General features: G+C 56.3%; 1 protein-coding gene across 1 annotated transcript in view; it reads right to left on the bottom strand.

Annotated features, from left to right (window-relative positions):
* Positions 1-12,716, bottom strand: part of PAQR4 (progestin and adipoQ receptor family member 4) — an 18,079-nt gene extending 5,363 nt beyond the window's left edge. The window contains exons 1-3 of the mRNA XM_044273035.1: positions 12,401-12,716; positions 9,639-9,965; positions 6,091-6,309 (exon numbers count right to left, since the gene is read on the bottom strand). Of these exons, the coding sequence (XP_044128970.1) occupies positions 6,091-6,309; positions 9,639-9,852 (433 nt within the window). The 5' untranslated portion in view covers positions 9,853-9,965; positions 12,401-12,716. The remainder of the gene's footprint in view (positions 1-6,090; positions 6,310-9,638; positions 9,966-12,400) is intronic.

The following is a 12,716-nucleotide window of genomic DNA, read 5'->3' as shown; positions in this document are numbered from 1 at the left end:
CTCAGGACATCCTCAAGAACGTGAGGACACTGACCAGGCTGCTATATACCCTGATGTGAGAACCCTGCAGTGCTAGAGCATAGTGTACTAGAGGGGAGGACAGCTAATCCTCAAGAACGTGAGGACACTGACCAGGCTGCTATATACCCTGACATGAGCACCCTGCAGTGCTAGAGCATAGTGTACTAGAGGAGAGGACAGCTAATCCTCAGGACATCCTCAAGAACGTGAGGACACTGACCAGGCTGCTATATACCCTGATGTGAGAACCCTGCAGTGCTAGAGCATAGTGTACTAGAGGGGAGGACAGGCTGCTATATCCCCTGATGTGAGAACCCTGCAGTGCTAGAGCATAGTGTACTAGAATGGGGAGGACAGGCTGCTATATCCCCTGATGTGAGAACCCTGCAGTGCTAGAGCATAGTGTACTAGAGGGGAGGACAGCTAATCCTCAGGACATCCTCTAGAACGTGAGGACACTGACCAGGCTGCTATATACCCTGACATGAGCACCCTGCAGTGCTAGAGCATAGTGTACTAGAGGAGAGGACAGCTAATCCTCAGGACATCCTCAAGAACGTGAGGACACTGACCAGGCTGCTATATACCCTGATGTGAGAACCCTGCAGTGCTAGAGCATAGTGTACTAGAGGAGAGGACAGCTAATCCTCCGGACATCCTCTAGAACGTGAGGACACTCAGGACAGGCTGCTATACCCTGATGTGAGAACCTTGCAGTGCTAGAGCATAGTGTACTAGAGGGGAGGACAGGCTGCTATATCCCCTGATGTGAGAACCCTGCAGTGCTAGAGCATAGTGTACTAGAGGGGAGGACAGGCTGCTATATACCCTGATGTGAGAACCCTGCAGTGCTAGAGCATAGTGTACTAGAGGGGAGGACAGCTAATCCTCAGGACATCCTCAAGAACGTGAGGACACTGACCAGGCTGCTATATCCCCTGATGTGAGAACCCTGCAGTGCTAGAGCATAGTGTACTAGAGGGGAGGACAGGCTGCTATATACCCTGACATGAGCACCCTGCAGTGCTAGAGCATAGTGTACTAGAGGGGAGGACAGGCTGCTATATACCCTGATGTGAGAACCCTGCAGTGCTAGAGCATAGTGTACTAGAGGAGAGGACAGCTAATCCTCAGGACATCCTCTAGAACGTGAGGACACTCAGGACAGGCTGCTATACCCTGATGTGAGAACCCTGCAGTGCTAGAGCATAGTGTACTAGAGGGGAGGACAGGCTGCTATATACCCTGATGTGAGAACCCTGCAGTGCTAGAGCATAGTGTACTAGAGGGGAGAACAGCTAATCCTCAGGACATCCTCAAGAACGTGAGGACACTGACCAGGCTGCTATATCCCCTGATGTGAGAACCCTGCAGTGCTAGAGCATAGTGTACTAGAGGGGAGGACAGCTAATCCTCAGGACATCCTCAAGAACGTGAGGACACTGACCAGGCTGCTATATCCCCTGATTGAGAACCCTGCAGTGCTAGAGCATAGTGTACTAGAGGGGAGGACAGCTAATCCTCAGGACATCCTCTAGAACGTGAGGACACTCAGGACAGGCTGCTATACCCTGATGTGAGAACCCTGCAGTGCTAGAGCATAGTGTACTAGAATGGGGAGGACAGGCTGCTATATCCCCTGATGTGAGAACCCTGCAGTGCTAGAGCATAGTGTACTAGAGGGGAGGACAGGCTGCTATATCCCCTGATGTGAGAACCCTGCAGTGCTAGAGCATAGTGTACTAGAGGAGAGGACAGCTAATCCTCAGGACATCCTCTAGAACGTGAGGACACTGACCAGGCTGCTATATACCCTGACATGAGCACTCTGCAGTGCTAGTGCATAGTGTACTAGAGGAGAGGACAGCTAATCCTCAGGACATCCTCAAGAACGTGAGGACACTGACCAGGCTGCTATATACCCTGATGTGAGAACCCTGCAGTGCTAGAGCATAGTGTACTAGAGGAGAGGACAGCTAATCCTCCGGACATCCTCTAGAACGTGAGGACACTCAGGACAGGCTGCTATACCCTGATGTGAGAACCTTGCAGTGCTAGAGCATAGTGTACTAGAGGGGAGGACAGGCTGCTATATCCCCTGATGTGAGAACCCTGCAGTGCTAGAGCATAGTGTACTAGAGGGGAGGACAGGCTGCTATATACCCTGATGTGAGAACCCTGCAGTGCTAGAGCATAGTGTACTAGAGGGGAGGACAGCTAATCCTCAGGACATCCTCAAGAACGTGAGGACACTGACCAGGCTGCTATATCCCCTGATGTGAGAACCCTGCAGTGCTAGAGCATAGTGTACTAGAGGGGAGGACAGGCTGCTATATACCCTGACATGAGCACCCTGCAGTGCTAGAGCATAGTGTACTAGAGGAGAGGACAGCTAATCCTCAGGACATCCTCTAGAACGTGAGGACACTCAGGACAGGCTGCTATACCCTGATGTGAGAACCCTGCAGTGCTAGAGCATAGTGTACTAGAGGGGAGGACAGGCTGCTATATCCCCTGATGTGAGAACCCTGCAGTGCTAGAGCATAGTGTACTAGAGGGGAGAACAGCTAATCCTCAGGACATCCTCAAGAACGTGAGGACACTGACCAGGCTGCTATATCCCCTGATGTGAGAACCCTGCAGTGCTAGAGCATAGTGTACTAGAGGGGAGGACAGCTAATCCTCAGGACATCCTCAAGAACGTGAGGACACTGACCAGGCTGCTATATCCCCTGATTGAGAACCCTGCAGTGCTAGAGCATAGTGTACTAGAGGGGAGGACAGCTAATCCTCAGGACATCCTCTAGAACGTGAGGACACTCAGGACAGGCTGCTATACCCTGATGTGAGAACCCTGCAGTGCTAGAGCATAGTGTACTAGAATGGGGAGGACAGGCTGCTATATCCCCTGATGTGAGAACCCTGCAGTGCTAGAGCATAGTGTACTAGAGGGGAGGACAGGCTGCTATATCCCCTGATGTGAGAACCCTGCAGTGCTAGAGCATAGTGTACTAGAGGAGAGGACAGCTAATCCTCAGGACATCCTCAAGAACGTGAGGACACTGACCAGGCTGCTATATACCCTGATGTGAGAACCCTGCAGTGCTAGAGCATAGTGTACTAGAGGGGAGGACAGCTAATCCTCAAGAACGTGAGGACACTGACCAGGCTGCTATATACCCTGATGTGAGAACCCTGCAGTGCTAGAGCATAGTGTACTAGAGGGGAGGACAGCTAATCCTCAGGACATCCTCTAGAACGTGAGGACACTCAGGACAGGCTACTATATACCCTGATGTGAGAACCCTGCAGTGCTAGAGCATAGTGTACTAGAGGGGAGGACAGGCTGCTATATCCCCTGATGTGAGAACCCTGCAGTGCTAGAGCATAGTGTACTAGAATGGGGAGGACAGGCTGCTATATCCCCTGATGTGAGAACCCTGCAGTGCAAGAGCATAGTGTACTAGAGGGGAGGACAGCTAATCCTCAGGACATCCTCTAGAACGTGAGGACACTGACCAGGCTGCTATATACCCTGACATGAGCACCCTGCAGTGCTAGAGCATAGTGTACTAGAGGAGAGGACAGCTAATCCTCAGGACATCCTCAAGAACGTGAGGACACTGACCAGGCTGCTATATACCCTGATGTGAGAACCCTGCAGTGCTAGAGCATAGTGTACTAGAGGGGAGGACAGCTAATCCTCAAGAACGTGAGGACACTGACCAGGCTGCTATATACCCTGATGTGAGAACCCTGCAGTGCTAGAGCATAGTGTACTAGAGGGGAGGACAGCTAATCCTCAGGACATCCTCTAGAACGTGAGGACACTCAGGACAGGCTACTATATACCCTGATGTGAGAACCCTGCAGTGCTAGAGCATAGTGTACTAGAGGGGAGGACAGGCTGCTATATCCCCTGATGTGAGAACCCTGCAGTGCTAGAGCATAGTGTACTAGAGGGGAGGGGAGCTAATCCTCAAGAACGTGAGGACTCTCAGGACAGGCTACTATATCCCCTGATGTGAGAACCCTGCAGTGCTAGAGCATAGTGTACTAGAGGGGAGGACAGCTAATCCTCAGGACATCCTCAAGAACGTGAGGACACTGACCAGGCTGCTATATACCCTGATGTGAGAACCCTGCAGTGCTAGAGCATAGTGTACTAGAGGAGAGGACAGCTAATCCTCAGGACATCCTCAAGAACGTGAGGACACTGACCAGGCTGCTATATACCCTGATGTGAGAACCCTGCAGTGCTAGAGCATAGTGTACTAGAGGGGAGGACATGCTGCTATATCCCCTGATGTGAGAACCCTGCAGTGCTAGAGCATAGTGTACTAGAGGGGAGGACAGGCTGCTATATACCCTGATGTGAGAACCCTGCAGTGCTAGAGCATAGTGTACTAGAGGGGAGGACAGGCTGCTATATACCCTGATGTGAGAACCCTGCAGTGCTAGAGCATAGTGTACTAGAGGAGAGGACAGCTAATCCTCAGGACATCCTCTAGAACGTGAGGACACTCAGGACAGGCTGCTATACCCTGATGTGAGAACCCTGCAGTGCTAGAGCATAGTGTACTAGAGGGGAGGACAGGCTGCTATATCCCCTGATGTGAGAACCCTGCAGTGCTAGAGCATAGTGTACTAGAGGGGAGGACAGCTAATCCTCAGGACATCCTCTAGAACGTGAGGACACTCAGGACAGGCTGCTATATCCCCTGATGTGAGAACCCTGCAGTGCTAGAGCATAGTGTACTAGAGGGGAGGACAGCTAATCCTCAGGACATCCTCTAGAACGTGAGGACACTCAGGACAGGCTGCTATATACCCTGATGTGAGAACCCTGCAGTGCTAGAGCATAGTGTACTAGAGGGGAGGACAGGCTGCTATATCCCCTGATGTGAGAACCCTGCAGTGCTAGAGCATAGTGTACTAGAGGGGAGGACAGCTAATCCTCAGGACATCCTCAAGAACGTGAGGACACTGACCAGGCTGCTATATCCCCTGATGTGAGAACCCTGCAGTGCTAGAGCATAGTGTACTAGAGGAGAGGACAGCTAATCCTCAGGACATCCTCAAGAACGTGAGGACACTGACCAGGCTGCTATATACCCTGATGTGAGAACCCTGCAGTGCTAGAGCATAGTGTACTAGAGGGGAGGACAGGCTGCTATATCCCCTGATGTGAGAACCCTGCAGTGCTAGAGCATAGTGTACTAGAGGGGAGGACAGCTAATCCTCAGGACATCCTCTAGAACGTGAGGACACTCAGGACAGGCTGCTATACCCTGATGTGAGAACCCTGCAGTGCTAGAGCATAGTGTACTAGAGGGGAGGGGAGCTAATCCTCAGGACATCCTCAAGAACGTGAGGACACTGACCAGGCTGCTATATACCCTGATGTGAGAACCCTGCAGTGCTAGAGCATAGTGTACTAGAGGAGAGGACAGCTAATCCTCAGGACATCCTCTAGAACGTGAGGACACTCAGGACAGGCTGCTATACCCTGATGTGAGAACCCTGCAGTGCTAGAGCATAGTGTACTAGAGGGGAGGGGAGCTAATCCTCAGGACATCCTCAAGAACGTGAGGACACTGACCAGGCTGCTATATACCCTGATGTGAGAACCCTGCAGTGCTAGAGCATAGTGTACTAGAGGAGAGGACAGCTAATCCTCAGGACATCCTCTAGAACGTGAGGACACTCAGGACAGGCTGCTATACCCTGATGTGAGAACCCTGCAGTGCTAGAGCATAGTGTACTAGAGGGGAGGGGAGCTAATCCTCAGGACATCCTCAAGAACGTGAGGACACTGACCAGGCTGCTATATACCCTGATGTGAGAACCCTGCAGTGCTAGAGCATAGTGTACTAGAGGAGAGGACAGCTAATCCTCAGGACATCCTCTAGAACGTGAGGACACTCAGGACAGGCTGCTATACCCTGATGTGAGAACCCTGCAGTGCTAGAGCATAGTGTACTAGAGCAGAGGACAGCTAATCCTCAGGACATCCTCTAGAACATGATGCCAACGTATTCTTTCTACTGGTGCAGAGACAAGACTTACCCAGAGTGTTGACAAGGCAGATGCCGCACATGTCCAGTGTGAGGAGCTTGTGGTAGACGGACGCCCCACCATGGTGGTTCATGAAGAGATGGTACAGGACACTGCCCAGCTGGGGGCTGATACAGGCCAAGTAATGGACCACACCAAGCCAAGGTACGGACAGCTGGCGCCATGGAATTTGTAAAGGGAGTAAGAAACAGAAGCCGAGGAGTGGGATCCCTGAAACAGAGGAGCTACAGTCAGCCCTGGAGGAGCATGGCAGGCAGCGGTGATTACATCTCTGGCCTCATGTGAGAGCCGTGTACAACATGATCCCGGTGTCCCGTCTGTAATCTGAAGCACAGCCTTAGTTACTGCCCTGAGGAGGTATCACTGTACACAGCGGCACAACCACCCACGACTCCTGGCATACTGCCATCCATGCGGTGTCTCCAGTCTCCTGCGGCTCAAGTACTACAAGGGTAACTGGCACCGGGTGCTTCACTACATGCTGCTTAAAGGGCTTCTCCAGGAATGATTCAAGATGGCTGCCAGCAACCTGTCCTAGAACGTGAGCAGAAGGACCCGGCCTCGCTACACATTATGCTCTGGTACTGGCACATACTAGAGGTGAGCGCTCCTGTCAGGCTGCTCAGCCATCTATTGTACAGCAGGGTCCTGGGCCGCACCATCTGACCCTCCCAATGCACACGGCCATGGAACACGGAGGTGAGCGGTCCATGGTATCCCGGCCCGGCGTCATTGGTTGCTATGACGCCGTGCGCTTCATGCCGCCGCTGCTGTACAGTAATACATTGGTATAGATCATACGAGTGTATTACTGTAGTGCAGCGGCGGCATTGATTCTAACCAGCAGGATGCCGGGGTACCACGGACCGCTCATGGCCGTGAGCATTCAGCCTTAGTCCTGCTCTCGTTAATGTGAAAACTACCCTGACCAGAAGTGTGATGGACAACAGCGCGGTGTGGACGTCCCACAGCTCCGTGGACTCCCTTGCAAACTACAACTCCCAGTATGCCCTACAGCAGGGCATGATAGGATTTGTAGTTTTACTACAGCTACTCGCCGCAGCTTGCCCATCCCTGCATTAGACAATCCCCACATCTTCATTAATAAGAACGGCTCCCACCAACGCTGGCCAGGAGGTACGGTGGCGTCACGTTCTGCCATCGCCCCCCACACCTCATGCTGGCCAGGAGGTACGGTGGCGTCACGTTCTGCCATCGCCCCCCACACCTCATGCTGGCCAGGAGGTACGGTGGCGTCACGTTCTGCCATCGCCCCCCACACCTCATGCTGGCCAGGAGGTACGGTGGCGTCACGTTCTGCCGGACCCACCTGTAGCGGCCCATCGGACTGGACCCACCTGTAGTGGCCCATCGGACTGGACCCACCTGTAGCGGCCCATCCGATTGGACCCACCTGTAGCGGCCCATCGGACTGGACCCACCTGTAGCGGCCCATCCGATTTGACCCACCTGTAGCAGCCCATCCGACTGGACCCACCTGTAGCGGCCCATCCGACTGGACCCACCTGTAGCGGCCCATCGGACTGGACCCACCTGTAGCGGCCCATCCGATTTGACCCACCTGTAGCAGCCCATCCGACTGGACCCACCTGTAGCGGCCCATCCGACTGGACCCACCTGTAGCGGCCCAGCCGATTGGATCCTGAGCCTTAGGAGAGCAGAGACCTGGGTCACCTTCCCAGAGCTGGACGGCCAGGCTGCACCTGTAGGCTACACCCGGTCTCTGGTATACAGTGGGTACACAGAGTGGGTAGGTACACGGTTTACCATGGGATCAGGGGGATTACTGCAAACCAGCTCTGCAAACGTAAGCCGTGGTGTGAACTAAGCCTGACGGTGGGTTAGGTGCAGGACCTTCAGATTGGGCGATGCCTCCTGCCCACTGAAGCTGCTGGGATCTGTGTGACTGGGCACAAGGAGCGCCCGGACCTACATTAATGCTGCTTCACGGCTCCCATGATACAACACTGCGGCACAGGCCACGCGACGCTTCCTCTATAGGAGGACGGCAGCCGGCAGCAGCAGGATTTGGGGGAAGGGGATGCAGCAGCTGAGTAAGCAATGTCCTCCATCCTCTTACCTCGGCGGTGACATCAGAGAAGGTCACTTGTGTAAGAACATTATAAGATTTACATTACAACCCCGTCTGGAGTCCTGACCTGAAGCTCCCCACACCAGGGCTTCAGCCCCGCGCCGGGCGCACTCCCACCCAACATGGCCAGTGCGCCAAACTACTTGGGGGAGCTCGGGCTTCTGTCCTGGGGGCTCTGCTTCTATCTGCCGGGGTTACACCACATGGATGCACAAAGCTCCTGCCTGGAGGTGGCCGGCTCTGGAATCCAGGTCACCCGTAAAGAGATTAGGACTCGAGCTCCTTACAGGACGCTCCTCATACCTCTAGTTAACCCTCGGCTGGCTGCCACCTTCAGGCAGCTTTCTGGTCAGTATTTTGCTCCAGAGAACATCGTGGAGATCAGCAAGTCTCCTGGATTCTCCAGCCACACGTACCGCCTAGAACCCTGCAGACCTTCAGCGGAGACCTTCACGCGTCCGAGTCCTCTGTTCAGGATCTCTGCAGCTTCACATGAATGAGGCCCTCACGGAAATTTCTGCGGAATATGAATTCAGCCTGAGGGCTCATTGTCCATGTGTGCAGAACCATTGATTTCACGGAAATGACCCTGTGTGCATTCTGTATGTCTGCAAGTCCGTTCCGCCCAAAAATAGAACCTGCCCAATCCAGGGCCGTTTTGTGGACAAGGACATGCATTGTTACAATGGGTCCACAAGAAAACGGATGCAACAGACGTCATCCTTGTTTTTTTGCGGATCCATGTTTTGCGGACCTCAAAATCCATATGGTCATGTGCATGAGCCCTGATAGGAGGGTATATAGGGCTGTCCTGGGGCCACTGCAGACCAGGCTTCCCTTATCCATCTGCAGCGTGGGCTCCCCAGTGACATCGCCCCAGCGTGACTGAGGGCCACAAGAGGAGTCCCAAACAGGTCTCACTAACGTATGGGCGGTGACACAAGCCGGATACATCAGCAATGTGGAGGGGTACATGCAGGGTAGATGTGGCGGGGTACACGCAGGGTGGAGGGGTACATGCAGGGTAGATGTGGCGGGGTACATGCAGGGTGGCAGTGTAGATGTGGAGGGGTACATGCAGGGTGGCAGTGTAGATGTGGAGGGGTACACGCAGGGTGGCGGGGTACTTGCAGGGTAGATGTGGCGGGGTAGATGCAGGGTGGATGTCGGGTGGCGGGGTACTTGCAGGGTAGATGTGGCGGGGTAGATGCAGGGTGGATGTCGGGTGGCGGGGTACTTGCAGGGTAGATGTGGCGGGGTAGATGCAGGGTGGATGTCGGGTGGCGGGGTACTTGCAGGGTAGATGTGGCGGGGTAGATGCAGGGTGGCAGGGTAGATGTGGAGGGGTACACGCAGGGTGGCAGAGTACTTGCAGGGTAGATGTGGCAGGGTAGATGCAGGGTGGCGGGGTACGCCTATCACCCACCGTGTGTGTAGATGTTGCCCAGCTCGTTGTGCAGGTAGAACAGGCTCCGCAGACACTCCGCTCCGCTGGCCACGGGTCGGTATCCCGTCAGCACAAACTTATTAAACTGCAGGTGTGGGGGGGAGCTGGCCCAGTCCAGGAGTCGGGGGCCACTCAAGAATGCCATCAGGTTACAGGACACCTTCTTCTCACAAGGGCCGAGGATCAGCTGCATGGGGATCTCCACCTGGACATCTCCTGTGGGGCCATGGAGGAGGAAACGTCTGCAGCACCAGGTCCAGACAGCGAGGGACGCGGAGATGACACCTTCTTCATACAGGCTGCCCTCTACACGGAGGAAAGTCACTGCTCAGAGGGAGGGTCCAGCCCTAATCCAACAGGTCTCACCTCCCCCGGGGTCTCTGTCCGGCACTCTCCCGTCTCCTCCCCCGGGGTCTCTGTCCGGCACTCTCCCGTCTCCTCCCCCGGGGTCTCTGTCCGGCACTCTCCCGTCTCCTCCCCCGGGGTCTCTGTCCGGCACTCTCCCGTCTCCTCCCCCGGGGTCTCTGTCCGGCACTCTCCCGTCTCCTCCCCCGGGGTCTCTGTCCGGCACTCTCCCGTCTCCTCCCCCGGGGTCTCTGTCCGGCACTCTCCAGTCACCTCCCCCGGGGTCTCTGTCCGGCACTCTCCCGTCTCCTCCCCCGGGGTCTCTGTCCGGCACTCTCCCGTCTCCTCCCCCGGGGTCTCTGTCCGGCACTCTCCCGTCTCCTCCCCCGGGGTCTCTGTCCGGCACTCTCCCGTCACCTCCCCCGGGGTCTCTGTCCGGCACTCTCCCGTCTCCTCCCCCGGGGTCTCTGTCCGGCACTCTCCCGTCACCTCCCCCGGGGTCTCTGTCCGGCACTCTCCCGTCTCCTCCCCCGGGGTCTCTGTCCGGCACTCTCCCGTCACCTCCCCCGGGGTCTCTGTCCGGCACTCTCCCGTCTCCTCCCCCGGGGTCTCTGTCCGGCACTCTCCCGTCTCCTCCCCCGGGGTCTCTGTCCGGCACTCTCCCGTCTCCTCCCCCGGGTCTCTGTCCGGCACTCTCCCGTCTCCTTCCCCGGGGTCTCTGTCCGGCACTCTCCCGTCTCCTCCCCCGGGGTCTCTGTCCGGCACTCTCCCGTCTCCTTCCCCGGGGTCTCTGTCCGGCACTCTCCCGTCTCCTTCCCCGGGGTCTCTGTCCGGCACTCTCCCGTCTCCTCCCCCGGGGTCTCTGTCCGGCACTCTCCCGTCTCCTCCCCCGGGGTCTCTGTCCGGCACTCTCCGGTCTCCTCCCCCGGGGTCTCTGTCCGGCTTTCTCCCGTCACCTCCCCCGGGGTCTCTGTCCGGCACTCTCCAGTCACCTCCCCCGGGGTCTCTGCCCTGCAGTCTCCAGTCACCTCCTCTGATGTCTCTGCCCTGCGGTCTCCAGTCATCTCCTCCGATGTCTCTGCCCTGCAGTCTCCAGTCACCTCCTCCGATGTCTCTGCCCTGCAGTCTCCAGTCACCTCCTCCGATGTCTCTGCCCTGCAGTCTCCAGTCACCTCCTCTGATGTCTCTGCCCGGCAGTCTCCAGTCACCTCCTCTGATGTCTCTGCCCTGCAGTCTCCAGTCACCTCCTCCGATGTCTCTGCCCTGCAGTCTCCAGTCACCTCCTCCGATGTCTCTGCCCTGCAGTCTCCAGTCACCTCCTCCGATGTCTCTGCCCTGCAGTCTCCAGTCACCTCCTCTGATGTCTCTGCCCTGCAGTCTCCAGTCACCTCCTCTGATGTCTCTGCCCTGCAGTCTCCAGTCACCTCCTCTGATGTCTCTGCCCTGCAGTCTCCAGTCACCTCCTCTGATGTCTCTGCCCTGCAGTCTCCAGTCACCTCCTCTGATGTCTCTGTCCGGCAGTCTCCAGTCACCTCCTCTGATGTCTCTGTCCGGCAGTCTCCAGTCACCTCCTCTGATGTCTCTGCCCGGCAGTCTCCAGTCACCTCCTCTGATGTCTCTGTCCGGCAGTCTCCAGTCACCTCCTCTGATGTCTCTGTCCGGCAGTCTCCAGTCACCTCCTCTGATGTCTCTGCCCGGCAGTCTCCAGTCACCTCCTCTGATGTCTCTGCCCTGCACTCTCCTGTCACCTCCTCTGATGTCTCTGTCCGGCAGTCTCCAGTCACCTCCTCTGATGTCTCTGCCCTGCAGTCTCCAGTCACCTCCTCTGATGTCTCTGCCCTGCAGTCTCCAGTCACCTCCTCTGATGTCTCTGCCCTGCAGTCTCCAGTCACCTCCTCTGATGTCTCTGTCCGGCAGTCTCCAGTCACCTCCTCTGATGTCTCTGTCCGGCAGTCTCCAGTCACCTCCTCTGATGTCTCTGCCCGGCAGTCTCCAGTCACCTCCTCTGATGTCTCTGTCCGGCAGTCTCCAGTCACCTCCTCTGATGTCTCTGTCCGGCAGTCTCCAGTCACCTCCTCTGATGTCTCTGCCCGGCAGTCTCCAGTCACCTCCTCTGATGTCTCTGCCCTGCACTCTCCTGTCACCTCCTCTGATGTCTCTGTCCGGCAGTCTCCAGTCACCTCCTCTGATGTCTCTGCCCTGCAGTCTCTACTCACCTCCTCCGATGTCTCTGCCCTGCGGTCTCCAGTCACCTCCTCTGATGTCTCTGCCCTGCAGTCTCCAGTCACCTCCTCTGATGTCTCTGCCCTGCAGTCTCCAGTCACCTCCTCTGATGTCTCTGTCCTGCAGTCTCCAGTCACCTCCCCTGATGTCTCTGCCCTGCAGTCTCTACTCACCTCCTCCGGTGTCTCTGCCCGCTTCTCCCTTCACGTCCTTGCATCACTGGCGCCCAGGTAGCAGGTGGCAGCAGCAGCCGCGAGGAGGAGGAGGCGTCCGCCCCAGACAGCCGGCCTGAGCGGGACCCCATGTGCACCGCCCGGCGCAGCCTGAAGAGAGGGACCGACCGGGGGAAGCGCCTCTCGGGGAGCCGGCCGAGCGCGGTACCGGAGCTGCTGTTTCCTGTACCCGGCCGGACTCACAGGAAGTGCACACTAAGTGAGCACTTCCTGTCAGTCCGGCCGGGTACGGAAACCAAAGCTCCTGTGAGGCGGA

Source organism: Bufo gargarizans, unplaced genomic scaffold (assembly GCF_014858855.1).
Source record: "Bufo gargarizans isolate SCDJY-AF-19 unplaced genomic scaffold, ASM1485885v1 fragScaff_scaffold_350_pilon, whole genome shotgun sequence".
Taxonomy (NCBI): domain Eukaryota; kingdom Metazoa; phylum Chordata; class Amphibia; order Anura; family Bufonidae; genus Bufo; species Bufo gargarizans.
Note: the sequence above shows the minus strand (reverse complement) of the source record. Positions and strands in the feature narration are given on the sequence as shown.